This window comes from Pholis gunnellus (assembly GCF_910591455.1).
Source record: "Pholis gunnellus genome assembly, chromosome: 4".
In the NCBI taxonomy this organism is placed as follows: Eukaryota; Metazoa; Chordata; class Actinopteri; order Perciformes; family Pholidae; genus Pholis; species Pholis gunnellus.
Window position 1 is genome coordinate 14,811,065 of NC_136530.1, and position 24,093 is coordinate 14,835,157.

General features: G+C 39.9%; 3 protein-coding genes across 3 annotated transcripts; 1 reads left to right on the forward strand and 2 right to left on the reverse strand.

Annotated features, from left to right (window-relative positions):
- Nucleotides 1-367: 367 nt before the first annotated feature.
- plvapb (plasmalemma vesicle associated protein b) lies at nucleotides 368-7,724 on the reverse strand. Its single transcript, XM_079158492.1, has 9 exons — nucleotides 7,325-7,724; nucleotides 6,758-6,934; nucleotides 5,614-5,701; nucleotides 4,821-5,022; nucleotides 4,511-4,730; nucleotides 1,891-2,040; nucleotides 1,467-1,595; nucleotides 913-981; nucleotides 368-652 (listed from the first exon to the last, which is right to left on the reverse strand). Exons 1-9 carry the CDS (start codon nucleotides 7,526-7,528, stop codon nucleotides 644-646), a joined length of 1,248 nt encoding a protein of 415 aa, XP_079014618.1. The 5' UTR covers nucleotides 7,529-7,724; the 3' UTR covers nucleotides 368-643.
- A 2,135-nt stretch (nucleotides 7,725-9,859) lies between these two features.
- Nucleotides 9,860-14,059, reverse strand: babam1 (BRISC and BRCA1 A complex member 1). The gene is made up of 9 exons (XM_079158473.1): nucleotides 13,956-14,059; nucleotides 12,949-13,418; nucleotides 12,795-12,853; nucleotides 12,588-12,708; nucleotides 12,412-12,490; nucleotides 12,292-12,316; nucleotides 12,058-12,187; nucleotides 11,839-11,925; nucleotides 9,860-10,921 (listed from the first exon to the last, which is right to left on the reverse strand). The coding sequence occupies exons 2-9, from the start codon at nucleotides 13,402-13,404 to the stop codon at nucleotides 10,721-10,723; spliced, it is 1,158 nt and encodes a 385-aa protein (XP_079014599.1). The 5' UTR covers nucleotides 13,405-13,418; nucleotides 13,956-14,059; the 3' UTR covers nucleotides 9,860-10,720.
- Nucleotides 14,060-14,943: 884 nt separating this feature from the next.
- Nucleotides 14,944-22,848, forward strand: ushbp1 (Usher syndrome 1C binding protein 1; the record flags this gene model as incomplete). The annotated part of the gene is made up of 14 exons (XM_079157918.1): nucleotides 14,944-14,949; nucleotides 15,713-15,936; nucleotides 16,169-16,305; nucleotides 16,602-16,765; nucleotides 17,065-17,253; nucleotides 17,390-17,637; nucleotides 18,118-18,258; nucleotides 18,404-18,492; nucleotides 18,597-18,726; nucleotides 19,036-19,261; nucleotides 19,977-20,135; nucleotides 20,791-20,888; nucleotides 21,441-21,563; nucleotides 21,728-22,848. 14 exons carry the CDS (start codon nucleotides 14,944-14,946, stop codon nucleotides 21,891-21,893), a joined length of 2,100 nt encoding a protein of 699 aa, XP_079014044.1. The 3' UTR covers nucleotides 21,894-22,848.
- Nucleotides 22,849-24,093: the final 1,245 nt, after the last annotated feature.

Here is a 24,093-nt window from a genome sequence, read left to right on the forward strand (position 1 = left end):
TGCCAAATGTTTTCCTACTGATTTCTCAAACTGTTTTTAGGACTTCTAACGACTGGAGATGTGTTAATGACTTGGTCGTGTATGTATTGTAAATACGGCTGCAGTAGAAATTCAATTTGTGAACCACCAGGAAACATAAATGTCGCTATTTTAAGAGTATTCTGTTTATAGCAGACAAGTGAGCAGCTGCTGCCCGAAGTCCTGTCTGAGTTGTTGTACTTTTAATGACAGAGAGGAACCAGACTGAGGACAACACAGTTCAGGAGCGAGTCAGTTTTTGGTTCATTTAATTTGATTTTGAATTTCCTAACAGCAGAAACCACAAAGAGTGACACACAATAGCAAATATTTACACCAGTGTCTTGGAGATTTGTACATTTACCTTGGAAGATACCAAGGCCATTCACAGCAATTTTACTATCAAACAGTAATGTCAAATAAAATGTAATCTGCTATTCCACATATAGCTAAAAAAAAAAAAAAGCATGCACAGACCAACAACAGTAATATATAAACTTAAAGTATTTACAAGTTGTGTTGAATCAGGAATATATACACGTCCTTCTTAAAAATGTTTAAAGGCAATATGTTGATCACTGTGGCGCCTGTTGTGTGCCTTCCGTCATTACTCTTCCGGTTCATTTCATCTCACCTGAAAAGACAAAGCATTGATAAGTATAATCTAATATCAATGACAGCAATGAGGTCTTGTTTCAGCACAGTTTCACATGAAGACCACCAAAGAACTATAATGATGAAAGATCAAACTTTGATTAATCTTCTTTTTTAGGCCTAAGTGTAATCACATGCTCTGTACAGTTGCCAAAATACTGCACTCACTGTACAGTGTGTACACTGCATATGAATATTATATGATATATTAATGGTGTTTTATTCCCATATAAGATTTACCGTTGGAGTTTTACTGATGCCAGGTGCTCCAATAGAGGCCTGTAGGCTGGCAGCTTTAGGAACGCCGGACTGGAAAATAAATTAATTATTTCAGTATTATTTAACATTATAAACACACATACCACATGTATTTTACTTTTTCTGAGGGTGCATGGACACCTTCGCTGCACACACATTACTGTGGGGTTTGAAATGGGGCATTTTGTGAACTTATGACTGCTTAAAAATGTTTTCCTTTGTTATCTTGCCTGTCCATCCTTCCTGCTTCTGCCCTCAGATTCCTCTTTTCTGCTGAGTCCACATGCACCACCTTACCTCTGCACTGCTGTCCATGTGATCAGTGAAGTACATCTTACATAGCATACACTCCAAATACAAGTTATTGAGCCAGATTGTCTTTTGAGAGCAGCTCAGGTTATGCTTTACATAAACCGAAAAATGAATATCGTAAATAAATGAATGGAGGTTTGAAATCATTTGTGGGCGCTGCCTTCCCTCTTTTCCTTTCATATGTCTGTACGGAGTAAATAGCTGGTCCTCTGTTTTTATTTTACCTTGACATTGGGCTGAGCAGGGAGCATTCGCTGGAGGGTCTGAAGCTCACTGTCTCTCAGGGCCAAACTGTCTTCCTGCAGCTTCTTCTGTTCTCTCAGCCGATTCTGCTCGATCAGTAATTTCTCCACCTTCACGAAATATGCATGTTTTATTTTAAATGGAAACAATGTAAAAAAAAAATATATATACCATTATTTATTTCATGCTACTGTAAGTTCCTGTTAAAACAGGGGAAGAGTATACATTTTACAATGGAAGTCGCATTTTTATAACCAATAACTGAGGAAATCAGCTTGTTCCATGGATCCCGCTGGGTTTCCATTTCCCTTTCACACACACACTCCTGTAAAGAGACACTTCTATGATGTGTAAATTACTTTTTATTTTCACACACACTTAATATCACACACACACAATATCTACCTGGTCGTCATGAGTCTTTTGCGTGAGCTGCAGCTGCTTGGCTGCCTCGGAGACCGTCTCACTGCGTTTGCGTTCACACTGCTGCTGTTCAGAAGTCAAATGTGAGTTTTGCACCTCCAGACGACTGGACTTTACTTGGATCTCGGCCACCTGAAAGAAGAAAATCTTTTTTTATTTATTTTCTAAATAAATGTGATATAATCATCTGATGCCATGTTTTTCCTTTTAAATGTAATACTTTGATCGGCTCTGCAGCAGAAAGTCACTCTCATATAATGGGCTGTGGTTGAAAAATGTGTCATACTTGACTGCACCAAATGTGTTTCCAGATGGTGCCTTTACATAATTGCAATTGTTTTTGCCCGTGTGTCTATTTCTATCTATCATTGTGAGTGTTTCTTAATGTACATTTTCCTTAACGTCACAGTACATTCATGAAATTTACACTGAATGTCTCCCTGAGGGACTTTGCTATCTAGATGCCTGTGAATGAACGCAAATGATGTTCCAGCCATAGAAATAGAATGAGCAGAATGAACATTGAACTGTTTGCTGTGGTCATTTGATGAGTTCAGAAGAATATGGCAATTAGCACCGTGCATTGACTATAGACATGGAATGAGTTAGCCCACTAGAACGGTCACAGTTCTATGCAATGGCAGTAGTACATTACGTATGAAGATGACATCCGCTCTGATCATCCTATGTTCATGTGAATAGGAAGGTTCTTCTAAATTCATTCTATTTCAATTGATATGCCAAAATATGGCTTTTTATATTACATTTTTCCTTCATACTAAAAACTTTTTGGGATTTTTTTTGACATAGTACATTGACAATTTTTGACCTACTATACTATGACTTTTTCATGACTTTATGCAACATACTATACTATGACGTTTTTGGACATACTTACTATACTATTACTTTTTTATGACATACTATACTCTTTATGAGTTACTCTACTATGGCTATTATTTTTTTTCGACATCATATATTGTTACTTTTTCAACATACTTTACTATGACATTTTATGACAATTTTATAGGAAGGGTCCTTCAAAATTCATTCTATTTCGATTGGCATACTATAACTTTTGATGTACCAAAATATGGCTTTTTGTATTACATTTTTCCTTCATACTAGTAACTTTTTTCCAGTGATGTTAAACTGGACTACATTATACTGAGAGGTGTTTAGAATGTTTTGCCCACCACCCTAGGAAGCAACTTTTGATCATTTCATACAATTTGATAATATTAAACTCAACCATAAATGCCCGTAATGCCTGTAAACTGAGTATATTTGGGTTTTGGGTTGTTGGTCAGACAAAACAAGACATTAAAAGACTGTCACAAGCACTCTTGGTAAATGTAATGGGCATCTTTTATGTCATCTTCTGACCCTCTAAAGACCAACCATCAAGAAATCAAGAACTAATTTGGCAGATTCATTGGTAATGAAAATAATATTTAGAGTTGACACATTTTTTTAAAGAGAAATTGGTCGTGTAGTTATGAATTTTTTGTTGCCATTGTCATTAAATTGTATGATAATGTTACTGTATCATTGTTTGTGTTTCTTCTTGAGTTTTGTGTATAGAGGCCAATGTAGGGACGGGCACTGCAAACTAGTGTTGGCTATAGATGCTCTGGTGTGTAATGTCGGTCCGTGTTATAAACGTATCCCTACAAAAATAATCCTGAATAGAACTAAATTGGTTTAAAATTGTGCCTACGTAGGCACAAAATGGTAAAAAATGTGTAAAACAAAAGTTAACAATTACCACCGGTCTTCTGACAAAGGAGACACAAGTGAAAACAATAAGTTCATGAAGAAGTGATGATTTATTAAAAAGCTACTTGCTTAGGGTAAGTAATTGTTTTCCTGCACTGCGCTGCTGTATCAGCAGAGACAAACACTTTTACTTTTTTACTTTGACTCCGAGGTCGCCTCAGAGGACGTCTGTCTCTTTGGCTGTAGTTTTAATGTGAATGATTCACTTCCTCCCTTGAGAAACTGGTTTCCCATTCAATCTGTTACTTGGAATATTCCATCAGAGTTACGGAGTGTAAAAGAAGTGCAAATTCTGAAAACTATCATTTTTAGATACTTTAATTGAGTAATTCCATTGTATGCTACTTTATACTTCTACTCCACAACATTTAGGAGAGAATTATTTTTCTTTTTTCTTTTTACTGCACTACATTTAATTGACATAAGTCACTATTTACTTTTCCAATTAAGATTTTACATAAAAAAGAAGGGATGGGTTAAAAAATACAATGTACTTTGTATTATATAATCTTGTTACACAAGATTTCCCCACTATACTGATCAGATGGTTTCATTTAAATTACTTTCCGAGGCCAGAAGATAATATATCTAAATCTCTCTCTCTACTAGTTTTGTACTTTTACCCAAACAGGATTTTGAATGTAGGATTTTAACTTGTAGAGGATCTGAGGATGTCGTCCACCACTGCATATAAGTTGATGTATGGGTAAATTCTAGTTCCTATTAATGTAAAAACTAAATTATTTCACTGCCTACTCCCTCTAATTTGAAATATAACATCAAATCAACACATATGTAGAATCACTTAATATCTTGCACATACCTTGTTGCCCACGTTGTCTAAATACAGCTGGAACTTGTTCTCTACTTCTCTGGACAGGTTTGTGCAGCTGTTTCTGATCTTCTCCATCTGCTCCTTCTGGCTGTCACAGGTGAGGTGAAAGGTCAGCTGGTGAGGAAACAGGTTGTTGATCTTGGTCAGGAAATCGCTGGTAACGATTTTGATCCCGTCCAAAGAGTGAGCAAAGTCCTCTTTGCACTTCCTGGTTGAAAAACAATATTAAACAAACACTTGAATGTGTTTAATCTTAATATTTTCAGATACAAACACAGAGCATGTGGAGAAACAGTACCTGGTGTAGGTGGTGAGCTGCTCCTTCAGCATGGTGTTCTCCCTGCGCAGGGTGATGGCATCGTGGTGGTGTGTGTCTCGGTCTTTGAGGGCGTTGTCTCTCTCCTGGCTCAGGTACTGAACCGTCCGGGTGAAGTTTGCCTCAATGAGGTTTATCATAGCTTTCTGCTGAGCGTTGAAGGTCTGCAAAGTCTTCATTTCACCTGGAGAGTTCAGTGGAAAGCAGAATTATCACAGGAACTTTTAAATAGACAGTTTTACTTTTAGTAACACTGACATTTTTCTGACATAATATTCTGGTTCCATTTTCTAATAAGTTACAAAGTGTAACTAATTGCGTTGATGTTTAGTAAATCATGTTTTATAGATCGGTTATTAGACATTAGTCAGGATAACTTTTGGATTGCCAGGATGTCAGTTAGTCACCAAAGGTGAGGTCATTACTCAATTAATCACCCATATAAATCCTAAGTAAATTATTTATTAACCATAACTAAAGCCATTAATTAAAAGTTAGACACCCTGTATAAAGGGTGCCTTATTCGGAAGTGGTACCAATATTATTTTTACTTAAATGCACCCGAAAACAATTTGCTTTACTTGCCAACATCTTGTCTTTTCTGAACCACATGGACTTTAATTTTACTGTACATTTATATATTTATTATTTTACACATACATTCATTATTGCCACAATTTCTGATGTTCATCAACAGAGTCATTTTAAAAAAATATTTAAGCAGTATTATAGCATGAGATGAAATCTCCCAACAGTATAGAATTGGAGTGCATACCGCTAGTGACCGCAGGAGGAAGCTGGATCGGAGAGGTGGGACGACGCGCCATCATGCTGAGTGTTGCAGTCATTCTCTCACAGTTAGCCTATACATCGAAATAAAAGAATTAAAAGCAAAAACGTATTATATATATATTTATTTATTTACAGGATGATTCATTTTTTGTTTTATTTTGTTAAGATAGCGACTAATAGTGGTGGAACTTAACTCGATACATTTACTCAACTAATGTAAGAACAAATCGGAGGTACTTGTACTTTACTTGAGTTCATTTTATGCTTCTTAATACATTTTAGGGGGACATAATACAATTTTTACTCTATTACAATTATCTGACAGCTTTAGTTGATTTACAAATTAACAAAATGATGTACAAAATTAAACTATCCAGCAGTTTATACAATTAGAGCTGAAATATTTAATAAATCGATGAGCTGATTGACGGAAAATCAATCAAGAAATTACTCTGATAATCATTCAAGTAATGTTTCTTGTAAAAATTAAAAACTTTTGGTTCCAGCATCACTAATGTGAGTATTTGCTGCTTTTTCTTTGTGATTATTTTTAATAAATCCGAAGGTTGTTTTTTTTCTCGTTACAATAGTCCGTGTGGAGGTGTCACTGTGGGTACTGGGTAAGTTTTACAAACCAAACAATCAATCAATCGATTAGGAAAATAATATGAAGATTAATCAATGATACAAAATCATTAGTTGCACCTCAACCAACTACAAGTAAAAATCCTGCTTTTACATTAACCCATAAGTAATAATACTGATTTCATATAGAGTCACATGGGCCATTTTTGCATCGAGTACTTATAAGACTTTAGCTATATTTTCCTAATTAAAGATAAATACTTTCATTTAAGTAACATTTTCAATGCATGGCTTTTACTTGCAATGGAGTATTTTTACAGAGTGGTATTAGTACCTTAAGTAAAGGATCTGGATTATTGTTTCACCAATAGGAAAACTAGAACAATACCTAAAGAAATATTCATGTTGTATAATTACTTTAACCTTAATTTGTACTTGTTGTAGAGCATTTCTTAAAGAAGATTAAGATGTGTTAAAACTACTTATCAGCTGCACAAAATGACCTGCTTCTCTTAGCATTATATTAATCAAGTCATACTTACTAACTTCTCCTTTTGCATAAGGTCTGATTTGTTAGCATCAGTCTTCAGCTTCGCCAGCTCTGTCTCCAGAGCAGCTTTCTCAGCTGTGCGAGCTCCCAGCTGAGCTCCCACCTCGCCTTTCTCCTTTCTCAGCTGGATGTTGTTCTCACTCAGGCTGTTGAAGTTCAGCTCGAGCTCCTTCAGGATAACAATCAGAGCTCTCTCAGCATCATCATCACTGTATTTTACAGCACTGAACATATTATATACATAGATATTATACTGTGTGACAGAAACATAACAGGCGAGTGATGATTGATGCTGCTCAAACACTAAGTTCGATCAAAAGTGTGGCAGAAATTATTCCATCTGATTCTTAAAGCCTCATTAAGTCTCTTAAAGTCCCACTTTCACTAAAAAACTGTTTTGCTTATTGTTACTACACTTGGGCAGTGTCTGATATACACCATATCAGACACAAATGACCATTTAAACCCAAGTATAACGTCCTAAAAAAAGTTTTGAGAGGGACCTTTAATATCTGACAAAAACTATTAAATGAAGATTATACTAGAAGAAGTCACTGACCTGGACCCTCATCTCCTCTGCAGACTTCTCTGGCTGTCCATAGATGAGGAAGAGCACCAGGCTGACGATGATCAGAGACTGGATCAGAGAGGAAAAAAAGAAGACGATCCTCATGTAGTAGCCGCAGCTCTTTCCTTTGGGCTTGTGCAGCGGCTCCCTTGTCTCCAGGCCAAACTTGGCCTGGGAGTAGCTGGAGCTATACATGACTGATGGAGGTGAAATGGTGGCAGCTGGAAGAACTAAACAGGAATTATGTTTGCTAAAATCCACAAGGCTTCCGTTCAGATGTGATCTTCTCTGCAGAGCAGGTGCTTCCAGGTGAACACTGTCGAGCAGAAATAGAATAAAAAAAAACAGTGGTGAGAAGCGTGTCTCTGTCTTCTACAGCTCTGCCTCACTGTCAGGGTGATACATGCAGAAATGGCATGTATGATGGATGTCAACAATGACCCGTAGGTGTGTAAAGGGGCCATGTTTATACGTGCTGCTGGAGGCACACTTCGAGTCCATCCTGGCCCAGCCCTCACCTCACCTCCCCTCCCCTCTCCTCCCCCATTGACCTCCGTCACAGTTACAGCTGCAACACCTCCCGAATTATCACACAATTTTCTGGTGGGTGAGACAAAAGGAGATTATTGGGGCAGGAAGATTAACTAAGGATCCCCTCCAGACATGTTTTAACACAAGTAGAAATACTCTGCTTAGAATACTAATTTGGGTCCGATATGATCTTTCCACCATAAGTTTGATAAACTTAATCTTACATCTACCTTTTCTCCTTCATTTTTACCCTGAAAATTCCTCTTTGTGTTTCTGCTGAAGAGAGATAGCAACAAAGCGACTTTCACATAAAAAAAGACAGTAATTCTGGAAAATAGTTACTGTCTTCAGCTAAACTTTTTTACACAGGGTGAAGCTTTTGTCCCTTAATTTACATTGAAATCAGAAGGATACTCTTTACAACCGATATAAACAGGAATAAAGATTACAGCGACCGAAAACTTTCAATCCAAAAGTGGATATGCGACTGTTGTTTTAAGACACTTGAAAAAATGTGAACAAATCTTTTAATGTGCTCCACGTGATAAAAAAATCAATACAGGACGACCAAATGGTGCAGAGATTGAGAGACTCTCCACGACGATTAAAAATCCTGCATTCCAAAATGTTACGTTACCTGTGTCACCTTAATAGCTAAATGTACTTAAAACATCAAAAGTACTTATGCATTTTGGATTTATTTTTACTTGGGATTTGAATTTAGAAGTTAACCTCTTCATGCTAACTTTACTTAATTTTGGACAAGGCTGGATTACCAGCAAAGGGGAAATAGAGACCCCCTTACAGGTTAATCCAGGCAAGCTGCTATATATATATATATATATATATATTTTTTTTTTAGATAATTATGTTTTGTATTTAAAATATTGACCTACAAAGTAACTAGTATAAGTGACAGATAATTGTAGTGGAGTAAAATGTACAATATTACCCTCTGAAATATAGTGGATTAGAAGCATAAAGTAGCATCAAATGTAAATACTCAAGTATCTCGAGTACATGCAGTTATTTTCCACCACTGTCTGCACGTGATATATAAAGAAACCAGAAAAGATCACCCATCAGTGCCACATTTAAATATAGCGACTACTGAATTCCTGATCATATTCCCCTGGTGGAGGAACAATGTAAGCCATGTGAGGAGTCAAAGCAGAAAATGCCAAACAAACGAAAAAAAAAAATCCACCATATCCTGTTCCAGCGCGCACGGAAAGGAGTCATGGCAGTGGAGGAGTGAAAGAATGAAAACAATAGAGACCTGTCATTCTTCAGGGATGAGGGAATAACAAATTCTCCCTGCAGTACAGACACACTGGATCCCCCCCCCCCCACACACACGCTGTTATCTGCAGTGATGACGTGAGGAACAGCCAGCTCTTCTGGGGAAGTGTGTAAAAGGGGAAAGGTCCTCTGAGGCCGGGGTTTTCCTGCTCCCCATTGTCTCCCTGAGAACCTGTCTCACCGGAAGAAAAACTAATTTATGAAGGTACGTTAAGAGTGACAGAAAATGAGTGACTAACGGGAGTCAGGACAGACATCGGATCAACTTCTGAACGAAAACAGGAAACCAGACGGTTGAAGGCCGAGATAAAAACACCTCTTAAGATAACTGACCAGACACATTTAGGGTCAGAGGAAAACATATCTTGACCATTGAAGTAATACTCATTGGTGGATAACGGATAAACAAAAGCTGCGACAACAGCTTAATCATGCTGTAATATATAAAGTGACGCCGATGAAGCTCGGCAGTGAAGATGTCTGGAGATTTAAGGCAGAAAGGTTTAGTAAAATCTAAAAGACAGATGAACACTGATCAAAGCAAAAAAAAAAAAAAAGATAAACTGACACTTAGAAAATCAGACTTCTCTCTATCCTCATGGACCACAGAGGCCTTTGAATTCAGTTCAGTCCTCTAGAGACTCTGCTGCCATCTCCTGACAAAAACATAGAAAGCACCTGTGAAAATGAAAATTCTGATTCAACATGCCTTTTTTTAATATCCACAAACGGCTTCAAAAAGCTCATCCGTACAATGTGTTTCAAGTGCAGCTAGACCGGCAGTACGTGGGGCTTTTTTCACAATCAATCCATCAACGTCACAGAGATCATTGTCAAAAGAGGGGCCGCTCCTACATTACTGTACATTCTGTCATTATCTGTGGAACACACAAGGCTGACAAATAAATTTAAAATTCAAAGAACAACCCATTATAAAACAGAAAACACATTAAAAACAGGCAACAAAAGGTGAAAATGAGGAACTAAATGGGAAGGCAATACCACAGATGTTGTGACCTCTGAGATACAGGACATCATATCACAGTTTGACAGTTTTTGACAGCTGGCCGTTTGAGACAAAGGCTTGCACTGATTCCACCCTTTAAGCCTCTCAGACAGATCAGTGTGGTGATGATTTGAAATAAAGATGTAATAGTAAGGGAGTAAGTATAACAAAGCCTGATGATTTAAGTCTCTTCCCTTTTTTTAACTCTTTATCTTTTCCTGCTACTTGTGTTACTGGACTCTCTGACATCCACTTTATCACCTCCTTTCTCAAAAACCTCCAGCAGTTTTACAGCCAAAAAAAAACAGATCATTTATTACTTCCTCAGAACAATCATGACTCATTATTTTATGGAAACACAACTAAAGAGTTAAGTAATCTGCTAAAAACCGGACGTTTCATTAGAACTACAGCTTGTTTTCACAAATATTCTTACAAATTATTTCTCTTCAGTAATAAGGTGTACTTAGAAAACCCCCAGCCCCTTTCTAGTAAACTACAGTGTGTGAATTTCACAGAGAAACGGGGCTTCGTGAGTGTGCCATGTTCTACACTGTTGCCTCGATGTCCTGGAGGTCTTCCCCCTCCAGCAGGCTGTAAGACGCGTGGCTCTGGAAAGGTCTTTGTAAAGGGTGAGCCAGGAGTTTGGCCATGCAGTTGTGCAGCTCGATGGCGGGTCCACTCAGGGAAACCTCAAAGCGATAGCACATGCCCTTTGAGTCCAGGTTGCAGAAAGAGGTGTAGTTGTCCTGGAGGAAGAACACATGAAAACATGGATGAAATGCAGCACCGGGGCAAAATATAGATAATATCATCGTGTGACAAGTGTTTTTTCATCACTTTCCTCCAAACGTTTCAGACTTACTGAGATGGACAGAAATACAGGAAGGCGTAGAGACCCCAAAGTGTCAGGGTGGGGATTTGTTTTGTACTTTCTGAACTACGTTTGCGTTTCCTCACAAAAACTAACCCCCTGATCCATCAGAAGCCGGTGTGGTGGTCCAGTCCAGTTATAGCACACTGACAGCATAGAGAAACGCTCAGAAGGTCTGAGCAATGTGAAGATATACATCTTCACACTGATACAACGTTTAACATTCTGAAGATAAAAAACTAGGTGCTACCATGTGGTTATTTCATTTAGACTATTTATTTACTGAACTGCAAGAAAACATGCTGTATCGTGATATATATTGTTATCCAGACATGAAATTATCTACATCGTGACAATTCATTACTCCTCTCTTAAGGCCAAGCTCCAACTGTTTACAGTCACTGGTTAACTACTGCTGACTGTGTGTTGGTTGAAGCTGTGGCTCTGGATATAGTTATTGCTTGGACTATGGCTGCATTTGTTGTTGTACCTGCAATGCTATGGATATGGCTACGGCAGCTGTAATGTGACTATATTACACTATATCAACATGAGCCAAGAAAGCATCGTTAAGCCATGAAGAAATTCCTGCTGTGACCTCTCAGAAGCTCCGTAGGAAGGTCTCTCAAATAGTCCAGACGCAAATAATTACGGACACCAGATGTGCAACTGTTAAGTTTTTCTTTGCTACTAAAATACACTAATGATACATCACACCAAACAAACTTGAGGCAAACTACAGCAGACATCCCGGCACACACAATCAAATCGATCATTAGCGGATTCACTCACCCTCCAGCTGGTCTCATCCCCCTGCTCCTCCGCCCCGTTGTGTAGGTAGACCACATCGAAGAAGAAATACGGAGACTGCAGCATTTTCTGTGGCAAGACACAAGAACAAGCGAGACTTTGACTTCAATGTAAAGTGAATGCACTGCAAAAAAATCTAATTCATATTAAAAAGAAACAAATGGACCAACTGAAAGAGTGGAAGACAGTCGTCATACTTACACTAACAGCCTCTGAAGGGCTGAACTGAAGCTGTCCTGCATGACGGCTGTAGATGAGCACAGTCCGCACCACATATGGAGGAGGGACGGTCTGAATATTGTCCATCGACGGCAGCTCGATCTTCTGACGACTTTGAAGACGAAACAAGAAAAGAGGACCTTCAGTAAACACTTCTATGTCAGGTTTCATGTATTTTAACAGACCAAAAACGGTTTATAATCAGACAGTACTTACATTACATTAAGAAGATCTTCAAGGTCTACACGGGGACAGTTAAGGCTAACATCTCTTTAACAATGTCCTACTGTATGTACCGCTTCATTGTTCAGGAGATAGTTTTGAATACAAGGATACTGAAGGACTCGCACACATTGGTATCAAGGTCGTACAGACAGCTGCACAGCTCCCTGGGGTCAGAAGTGAAGCCTGACAACTGAGGAGCGTACACAAGAGGAGCAGGAAGGTGTCAATAATCAAGAAAGAAATGTTACATTGCATAAAGGTTCAGATTAAGACATTCCTTTACTCACCCACAGAGCGTCATCATTGACTACTACCAGGGCAAACTCGTGCCGTTTGTCAATCTTGTGTTTAGTTCTGACGAACATCTCAATCATCTTCTGGGATATGTTCAGGGCATTTGTTTTTGACCTAATCGGAAAGACGGTCAAATTAGGCAGCGATGACAGATGAAATACGAGCACTGAGGAACGAAGGTTAACTTTGCTGTAGCGTACCCGTTAAAAGACTCCAACTTTGGCAAAGACATCTCTTCGGAAAGGTCTAAGCAGATGATCTGAAATGAAGAAAAGCAGATAGAATAAGCCTCAAGGTGAAAACAAGGCTTCATTTTCATGTGAAACCTAAATCTGAACTGCTATGTGGGCCTACCACTTTCTCTGGACAGTTGACACGGGGAACTCTGAGCTGGTACTCTGCTGGTGGGGGGATGGGGGTTGTCAATGTGGGCTGCTGCTGCTGCTGCTGGGTGGGCTTCGGCCTCTCTTTGGCCACAGGGACAGGAGTGGATAGTGGCACCGTGGCACTGGCTGCAGCCGCAGCCGCCGCTGCTACTACTACTACTGCAACAGGGGCTACATTCTGAGCTGCAGCTACTGAAAGGGTTGTGGTAGTGGAGCTGGGAGGACTGTCGCTGGTGGAAGCCTCACCCTCACCCTCAACACGACTCCCCACAGCGGGCTGAGCTATGTTAGGGTTGCCGATTCCTCCGAGGCTGCCCGTGCTGCTGCGACGGTCCTCAGCACCTTCAGGGTTGGAGCGCGTCCGGGGTCGCAGCTCCACCAGATGCTCCTCTCCGTCCGCTGGGCCCGGCTCTGGCGTCTCCATGGACTCACAAGTTGCTGAGGAGGTGGAGATGATGAGTTTGGCTCAGTAGCAATGAAGAGAATCTACAATCATTATTTGTAACCAGCATTTACATTAATACACATTCCTGTGGTTTGCATCTTCTGATATTAAAATACAAGTACAACACAAATACACCAAGTTGCAACAATTTACAAAAGTCTTTAAATTCTACAAAAATGGAAAACAATAGCTACTTTCACCACAGATCGTACACTGGACACAAGACAGCTGCATGCATCTCAGAATCACCACCACTGTCTCTACTTACTTTAAAATCGTATTTCTACTTTTAAAGTCATGCCAGTAACAATAACACAGAACAGCTGCGATGTGCGGTGGAAAAAACAAACACTGAGATGTTTAAGCTTCACAGAATAAATAGTTTAGTCAGAAATGCATCAATCAATGCGTCCAGGAAGCCCGACGGTGAGTCCATGAAGCTAACACAGGTGATGTTGATGAGCGCGCACGAGCAATGTGAGCTGTTATGTGTGTACATGGTTTACGTTAAAACGTGCAGGTAGACTTACCTTCTAGGATTCAACAAACGGAAGACTCATTGAAAGTTGCACAAATATTTCAACGACGAGCTAGCATCTGTTTTGATCGGACTACTTCCTTACCGGAAATGATCGAAGCCGGAAGAGCAAAATGTCATAGGATTATGGGTAATGTAGTTTAATGAAAAGTTACATCGTCTACCCTTTTTTCTTCTTCTTTTCCTTGTGGAGATTGGGAAACAAAAAACAACAACAAAGTCCTCCATGAATGCGTATCTATTTTGTGAATCAGTCCCATTTACACATAGTTACGCTGTGGCCAAAATATGTTTTTATTTTCTTTAACATCTTCCAATGCTAAATGCAGTCTGCATTACGCGATGCAAAAAGACACCCGGCTGAAAGAATATGGTGTGGTGTATCGATAGATTCAAAACACATCCCTACATTGAAGGGAATCTGGTGTTGAATATATGATCTTGTATCATTCATGTTTGGTTTGCTTGTTCCCACAATTCTGCAGAATCTGTCTTAATACTTTCAGTCTAATAGTGACACAGCAGAAACTGTCTTTACTGTAAATAGAGATAGAAAAACACCACATATCATGTCTTAAGTCAGTATCCAAATTGATTGTAACTTCATGCATTTTTCGAATTACACAACATTGTAGTATGTATTTCTGTCTACAGTGTATATCCAGAGTTAAGGCTACTCCTAGTGGACAAGAAAAAGGAATGGGAGCTAATGTGGACAAAACAGGAAAGGACTCAAAGTCACAGGGAATGGGTGGGGATGACTGAGTGTTTTCCACTTACTTCACTCATCACACGTAACACTGTTGGGCAGGCATGCAGAGAGCAGACTGCAGCAGTGTCTGACTAGCTATTGGAAAATATAACAACATAGAAACAGCAAGACTGAGGGAAACATCCTCTCATTTGGTCAAATGTTTAATTGGCAGTGAACAGGAACAACAGGAAGTAGATCACTGCCGCACACATAAGGATCAAGAAGTATGGAGGTAAGTTATGATGTAGTGTTTCAGTGTTTGTCTTTAAAATATGTCACTCATCATAGCTGGTGTTGCATGACTAGAAAGAAGTATTACATGTTTACTGGGTAAATCTGAAGACCGCAGAGTACTTCAAACCTGTCATCTGCCTGCTACTGTAAGATGATGCACGTTATCCTGAAACCAGATAAAACCAGATGGGAGTGCAATGTTTAGTAATATTGATGACTGAGTGGCATGTTTTATACATATACAGTAAGTGTTATCCTAAAATTAGGAATGTGAGTGTTTAGCTTGCGACCTATCCACGATGTTTCTTCTTTTTTGCTCATATGGCATCATATCTATTTCCTATAATAGAGAATGGAATAAAATAGAAACAATTTATTCTAATTTTATTTTATTAAACATTCTTTGTGCACAACAAAAGATAATTTGGTCCACAAATATTTGCTCAGCAGGAAGTCTGATCTCAGGATGTTTTCGTTTCCTCCTTTTCCGCTGCTCAAAACAAAAGCTGCTAAATAGTGCAGCAACAATGTCTGGTTAACACGGAGCATAACGTATTATTTGGCTCAGTTTGATTATGAGCAGCTATTCAATGGCGGAAGATTATTAATAGGCAGCAAGAACATACACATTATGTATATGCAAACATAGGAGTACAACTGAAGGTAAAAAAAGACATTTGCTTTAATATACAGTATAATAATTACTTACATACGGCAAATTCTTTTTCTTACAATCCAAATACAACTTCATGTGTCTGTAGGATTCCTTGCTAGTCCGATGTGACAGCCTGGATGCTGGTTCAGGGTGTGACAGGGATGTGATGACCCCAATCGACCATATGACCCTTGACCCTGAGGGCTCTGACCCCACAGCAAACCTGGAGCCTTCGCCAGCAGAACTGGCTCAGTGTGAGGCTGAAGTGGGGACGCTGCTCAGCATCATCGCTGAATTGAACAAGAAGATGGGCTCATTAAAGGCACCAAGGTAACATTAGTGAAGAGAGTAATCAGGTGTGGATTAATGAAACTGTGGCACTGAAACGAGTCATACAATTGATCTGAATGAACGCATTTGGGTTTACTCCAAATACATATTTTGGTGGTTTGTTGTTACATATTTCCCATCAATAAATGATATATTGGTCTGCTTAGCTTGTCTCAAAATAAATAAAGTGGTATTTACAATCAAAAAAGTTAATGCTGCTGGTCTTCTGCAGTGAACCAGGGGACCTGAGACCACAAAGACCATCCAGACCTCTGGTTCCAGACCTCCTGTCCCATAGGCTGGCCAGAAGCAGCCCAGAGAGGAGCACTGCCTCTGCTGCCACATCTAAACCTCCACTGACTGACCGAGGTTGGCACTGAAACAACATTACTCTGTTTTTAATCAGTAGAATGCATCTTTTGGATGCTTTCCACCTGCACTTTATAAGATCTTTCCTCCAACCAGGCCGGAAAACGAATGTATTGTTTTAAACATGTACTCTGTAGTCCGTAAAAGACAGCAAGTTATGTTGGAGGAAACAACACAAACTAAGTATGCTTAAAAAGTTAAAAAAATAAACTATTGTATTATTTCAAGTTCAGATGTAAAACTGCCACTCACTTATTTTAACATGATTGACTGCACCTCTGCTTTACATCCACAAGGGGGCGGTGGTGTAGTGTGGACTAAACTACAGGAGGTTTTATCATCAGTGGAGGACTCCATCAGCTGTAAAAGGTCCTGGGCCGCCCCCATCACAGCTTCTGACCAAGACAAGCACAGAGAGCATCTGCGGGCAGCCCAGGAGAGCTGGGTTAAGGCCACTCAGGTACAAAAACTCTATAAAACTCTCATGATTCCTTGACATTTTTGAATTTCTGTTATTAAAGCTGCAGATAAAAAAATGATGTTGGATAAAATGTACTGACAAATTTTGCTAAACCGACTTGATTTACACAATGAGAGCTACTCTGAAAAAAACCCCTGATTAATTCCAAAAGTGACATAAAGAGGTCAATCATTGCTATTGAATTTTAATGGATCAATTTAGGAATAAAATATGTCATTGTGCAGGCTATCTTTAGAATCCCACCAGCCCCTTTAGTAATGTTGACTCACTGGTTTCAGATATTAGAGGAGATGGAAATAGAGTTTGGGATTTCATGCCCATCAGGCCTGCCAAAGGACCAATATCAGGAGGACATCCTGGATCCGGAGAAGCGAGACTCTGCTCTCAGAAGCACCTTGCAAAGTCACCAGGAGGAGCTGGAGAGAGCACAAAGCACCTTCAGCCAGATGGAAGAGGACAAGAACAAGGTAGATGAGAGGCTTTTGTTGATAACAGGGGTAAGGCAAAATATAAGAATTGTGAGTAATACTATATGAATTTGATAATTCAGCACAATTCGTGAGTTAAAAAAATAAATGTAGCACCCCTTCTTTTGTCTTTCAGCTGGTCGGTCTTCATAAGTCCTGGAGGTCAGGCGGTCACTCTCCTTCCTACTGGCCCTCTGCAGGGGCTCTCAGTCCTGACTGGGCCTCTCCTCCCTTCCCGGGTTCACCTTTACTCTACAGAAGAACAGCCAGAGCTGTAACACCTCTGTCTGTGGGTGGCGATGGTTCTCCAGTGGGCTCTGTTACCTCATGCAGTCCCTGTCCCAGTCCCATCAGCCTGGAGACTGAGACAGAACGACTGAACAGGTGAGTCCTTAGGAGGATCTGCTCCGGATGTCTCACAGTAACAAAAATCAGCATGAGCACACTGGCGACATTACATTTAATGAATAGCTACAATAGATACAGGGTTTTTGCCTACAGGTCTTCTGGCTGAGCATAGGCCTTAATGAATAAGTTGTTTGTGTTAGCTAGTTAGTCCAAGCAACCGTCCCAGATTCATGTCATGAATGAATGTGAAAAAAGGACTATTTTTTCTATTTTTTGTTTACATTTAGGCTCAAAGTTATATGAATGACCTTTCAAGATCTTGTAGGCAAGATAATGTAAGTAGGCACGGCTACAGCTAGAAACCAGTGATTATTTAGTTTGAGTACCCAATACGGTTAAACGGTTTCTTCCTCCATAGAAGCTTCATTATTTCTGTAATTAAAACTCTTTATGACACAAAGGTGTTCCCTCACGGTTTTGCTCTCAACTCTCTCATCCTCTCCCTCATTATTTCAGGTGCATTGAGAGACTGAGGGCCAGAAATGAACGTCTGACTGCAGCTCTGGAGCGAAGGAAGGGAGAGTCAGAACAGATCAGTCTTGCACTAAACAGACTTGAGGCTAACTGCTCTGCCCTGCAGATGGCTCTCAGATACTGGTACAAACATCTGACACACAAATACAGAGGCCGTTCAAGGATGTGCAATATAATGAATGTGCACATGTCTGCAAACTAACAGTACCAATGTAGGTTCTTCTCATGTAGTGACGTCGTATTTTGTCTTTGTGGTTGTGATTGACAGTGAGGAGTGTGAAGAGGCCTACAGCGAGCTGCTGTCACTCTATGACGCCAAGAAGCAGCAAAGCATTCCTCTGCAGACAGACTCAGCAGGTGTTTGAATACCATGTTTGAATACTACAAACGACTATATATGCATGTCAACCCCCCCCCACACCTACACACACAGTAAGGCTCACAGTTTCTCCTCTCATCAGAGGCAGTTGGTGACAGGCTGCAGCCCGACAGTCCGTCAGCTCAGCTCATGGGACCTGAAGAGCTGTCCACCTCTTTCTCAACAGCAGGAGCCACAGAGGAGACGGAAGCACAGAGTCACACAGGGCAGAGGTGACGTTTTAAAGTGCTCCGTGTACATTCAAGCACAGTCATAGGAATGAGCAGAAAGGAAAATGTCTGTCTCTCATTATTGCTAGACTGAAATTGCAAATAGAAGGATATAAACCTTTTACAAATATTGCATGTATCCATATATCATTCTGTCCCAGCACCAAAGATCTACATGCTATTAATTAAATGTTTTTAAAAGCATCAGGAATCAATGACGTGCAACAGTAATAAAGAACTTTTGAACTGAAAAAAATGTGCAATTCTTGGACCACGTTTATGCCAGGTCACTCACTACCTATAACCCCACAGGACACCTGAGCGAGAGGCGGTTCTCCGTCAGCAAATTGAGCGCCTGAAGAGACACCGGGCAGCCATTTGTCGACCTAAGCTGAGCCCAGGAGTTGAGGGCAAAATGAGCCCCGAAACTGTTCACCCGGCTGGATCAAGAGGGGGACATGTGACTAAAGATAACTCCAAACCTCCTGATTCCAAGAAAGAGAAGGCCTCCCTCTTCTGTGAACTCATCTCTGTCAGGGTAGGAGCGGTGTGTCCTATTATATGATTTAGAAATCAAGATCTAAAACTGTTAAACAGCAGTCAAAACCATCCATGCAAAGAGATCATGACATAAAAGTGGCCTTTGTCCTAATGTCATAGTTGTGTTGGGTGGTTTGTTTGAGGCAACGTCTATATTGTACTACATAACACTACACTTACAAATCCAAAACACAGTGTTTGGAGTGTACACACGGTACAAGACACTGCTGGCAGTTGTCCATCTGACCTCAATATATCTAGTGAGATCAGGGAGCATTGAGATGAAAACCTGAAACTGGTGAAACGGTTGACATTTTGAACACAAAGACCAGAAACAGGAAAACAACTAGACTGGCTGTGTCAAAAGGTAACATAGTCTACCTACCAGCACCTCTAAAACACACGAATTAAGATGTTGCATCTCATTTGTTCAAATTGTTCAAAACTTGAGGTGTTTGCATTTTGGTATTTCAGCTGGGGACCTGGGATAAGACAAATAACTATGAATTTAAAAAACTATATAGGGCCAATACCAACAAATTCTACACATTGGGGCTTTAGCCTCCGAGAACAGCCACAGAAGTGGAGGTAAAAAACCTGCTGATTGTGATAAAATATCTACATCTTGTGCTTCTGCCACTGCTACATACACAGCTCTCCTTACTTTGTATTTACGTTCAACTCTACTGTGGTTTATGGTTTAACTTTTTCAGGAGGAGATGTCAGATCTGCGAGCTCTAATCCGCCTCAAGGAGAAAGAGTTGAGGTGTCTGGAGTGGGGTTTAATGGCCCAGAAGGCCGAGGAAGCAGCTGGAGCCTTCGAGCCAGAAAGCCTGAGAGAGGAGAGGGAGGATTGTAAGACCGAACAACAGGTAGGTCAGACTCTTACAGCAGCAACAGAGACCTTTTTTTTCAATTAATCAAATAATACAAAGTCAAGGTGAAATGAGCAAGAGGGAGCAGGACGTTGGTCTACTGTGGCAGACCCGATTCAAATCTGGGTGTCCCACATGGGAAATCACACATCTACCAAAGCAGAATCCCTCCAGGCCTAGAGGGATATTTTAGTTCCACAAGGTCTTCTGCTGGGCTGTCCTGTCGCAGCAGCACAGATTCATCACACACCTCTGTCATTGTCAAATGAGAAAGAGCTGAACAGCTACTTTAAGTTCACACAGCATTCAGTCTATCACTGCAGACACAGGGCCTCATGAAACAAGGGCTGCGCAGACTTTGTGCCTCAAGGGTTAAAATTTCCCTCTAAAACTGATTTCTTTTATTCCTCAATATACGTATATGTTTAGCGGTTTAGAAGAACATCGGTTTTATCTGGATGCACATGGTCAGCCTCAATAATTGATCTTATAGGCTTTATGCAGTTAGCTATTTACAGATCCTTCTTTGGTTAAACTGCTCACAACACTAACACTGTTTCAGATAACTGAATGCCATGTTTATTAGTACAGAATTGAATGGGGAATGGCTTTTGAGCTTCAAAGATAATCGCAATTGAATGTTATGTTTCAGAGGCTCTGTGAAAATGCAGCTAAACTGGGAAGTGATGGGGACACCACTGATCCTCGAACCAGACCCATTCTGAAAGAGCTGCAGGCCGTCCTGCAAAGGTGAGACATTGTCATTTCTCTCTGCACTGCAGTCTGATATTTAGAGCTCTAATTAAATGCTTTACTATAACATACTATTGGTAAAGGCACATATTATAATATATTTAAATATTACCCTATTAGAGTGTGTTAACAAGGAAACCTACTAAATAATTGAATGTAATGTCTCCTGGAAAAATCTGGGTATTCTTTGGTAAATGAAAAAAGGTACCTGATGAATGTAGTCAGTGTAGAAAATGAATCATTCAGACATCCGTTGCCTGGTTTTATCTGTTGCTTAGGAACACTGTCCGCAGAAATGCAGACTTTGGACATAAAGGGCTTCTTGTTCTCTCCATCAGATGCTTTCGGAGAGCATCCCATTCTTCTGAACAAAGCTCAGCTGTTAGCACTGTACATCACATTCGCTATGACTCATCATAGAGACATTTACGATATTTCACACAGGGTTTATAAATGGTTTGTGTAAGGATCGTTAGTGCCTTAAGTAAAATGAACAGACTTACATGATGTTCTCCCTTGTGTTTCATCTGATCTTATTTTTGTTCTCAGGGAACAAGCCCTGAAGAAGAGACTGGCTTTAGTTCAAGACTCACTAAACACAGCTCTGTCAGACACCACCTCGCACAGGAGGGACAATGGAGAGCAGATTGCCCGACTTACACAAGCTCACAGGTAAGCATCTCAAGAAAGGTATTTAGGCTGCATGTTTTTGTCCTTTTTCATCATCATCTTTCTGCTTGTACAGCTTAAGCTAACAAAACAAGTAGTTTTGTAGTGGCATTGTTTATGCGAGTGTATTGAATTGTATCTCGCTTGGTGGGTTTCCTCCGTTCCAGTAAAGCCTTGAGTTCGTACCGGCAGATTCGCCGGAAATACCGCGAGCAGGTGTGGAGACTGGAGCAGAAAGTGGTGGCCGTGATGGAGAGTCACCATCTCCAGAGTGGAGCACCGAAAGCTGCAGCGGACGCCTTGGAGTGGAGGAGGGAAGAGACGGTTCTGTGATCCTACGATTCTCCAGTCAGACAATCAGCTGTACTGTAATAGTCAAATGCATCATTAATTTAAGTCGCTTATATCTATTTTTTTTAAAATAATTTGTGGAGTTATTGACATTGTGAGCATGTTAGCATTTCGCTCAAAGCTGTGCCTACAGCCTCACAGAGCTGCTAGCATAGCTGTGGACTCTTATTGTTCTTATTAGGATGTTATATTGTTACTTAGTTTGCTTGTATAAGATATATGTACCTTTTTATCTATGTGTCTGTCAACCCATCAAGGACATCTACAGCAGTTTGTTCAGGCATTCATTGGCTGAGAGAGGTAAATATAGCGTATGTAGGGCAGTAGAACATGGAAAGCAGTTTAAGTTCTGCCTTTTCACCCCTTGTGAGAGTCACCAATAAACAGAAAAAGGAATCCAGAGCTTAACTTGTCTAACAGGACTCACACATCACAAGACACATTCCCTATTTCAGAGAAACAGCTGTCATGCAGTCATGAATGTTTTAGGCTGATTCAAGGACTGAGCCATCTGAGGAGCTCGGGACTGACCTCGAGAGTGCACATGTTCTTTTTCCCATACAAGCCAACTGACTGTAAAAAAGCCCCTCCCCGGCCGGCCATGCTGTCGTCACAGAGCTCAGAGAAGGGGGATGGGGGCCAGGACAATGGCTGATGTGCACACAAAATGTACGGCCAGCCCATTTGTCTTCTTAGCACTTTCATAGTTCTCTCTGCCTTTTACTATTACCCCTTCTCTTCAATGGTTTGGTGTAAAACTGATCCTTTTTGAGAGCTAAATGAGTAGTTCACTCCACTTAATCATTTAAATCCTATAACATTGTCGGTCTCGCGATGAACATTTTAAAGAAGAGGATCAAAATTGAGGCAGTAGACCCAAAGATATGATGTTTTTCATTCAGTGGATTCTTCTTCCTTGTCAAAAACATGGCGTCTACATTACCCACAATGCAGCTCGACCGTCAACAGTTGGGTTGGAGATTCGGGTGTGTTATCTCAGTAGCTGTTAATGTAGCCTCAAGCAAAGACAGAAACTGGGAAAAAGTGGATGATTTACATGAAACAATATTGATTATTAATTGAAACACTGTATCATAAATCAACAGTTCAATTGGAAATAAGAATGTATATGTGTATATGTCTGAGTTGTACTTTTTCGATTCAATTCAATTTATTTGTATAGCCTAATATCACAAATCACAAATTTGCCTCAGAGGGCTTTACCATGTGTACAACATAAGACACCCTCTGTCTGGATTATTTTTACGGTGGTGCTGGATGCAAGGGCAATGCCATCTCGAGTAACTACATCATTAGATAAAGTGTTCCTGAGGTGTTCAGGACTAAGTACAATAACTTATTTTTGTCTGAGTTTAACATCACGAAGTTGCAAGTCATCTAGGTTTTTATGTCCTTAAGGCATCTTTGGAGTTTAGCTAACTGGCTGATTTCATCTGTGATTGATCAATAGATATAATCTGCATAACAATTCATGTTTATGGACTGTTTTCTGATAATATTGCCAAAAGGAAGCATATATAATGTGAATATAATTGGTCCAAGCACAAAACCTTGTGGAACTCCATGACTGACATAATCTAATAAATAGGACTTAAATTAATGTTAGTCTCTGTAATAGGGTTGTTGTGTTGTGTTGAAAGCAGCACTCTAACAAGATACAGAGACAACTTTGTCTGATGCAATTAGAAAGTCATTAGTAATTTTCACCAGCGCTGTCTCTGTGCTATGATGCCCTCTAAATCATGACTGAAAATCCTCAAATAAACTATTGTTATGTTGAAAATCACACTGAGATTCTCCCAGATTGGTGGAACGCCATATCCTTTCAAGTTTTCGTGATGTTTGCTTTATTAGCAGGTTTGAGGATTTTATAATGGAGCTTACTTTCTTTGTTTTATTATCTTTTCTTTTAGAGGAGCAAGAGAGTTTAGTGTCATTCGCAGTGAGCATATGTCCTATATCATGTTGTATTTGTAAAATAAAAATAAAATAAAATGTAAGTATTAAAACTGAAAGTATTGGGACATTAACAAATTTTCGGTTTTGGTAATTTCATTGTCGCCTATTTGTTGCCAATGCAAAAGACAGATATTTCAAAATCTGTACAAAGAAACAAACAGACACAACCGACAATAATTGAGAAACAAAATGAAATTTGGGT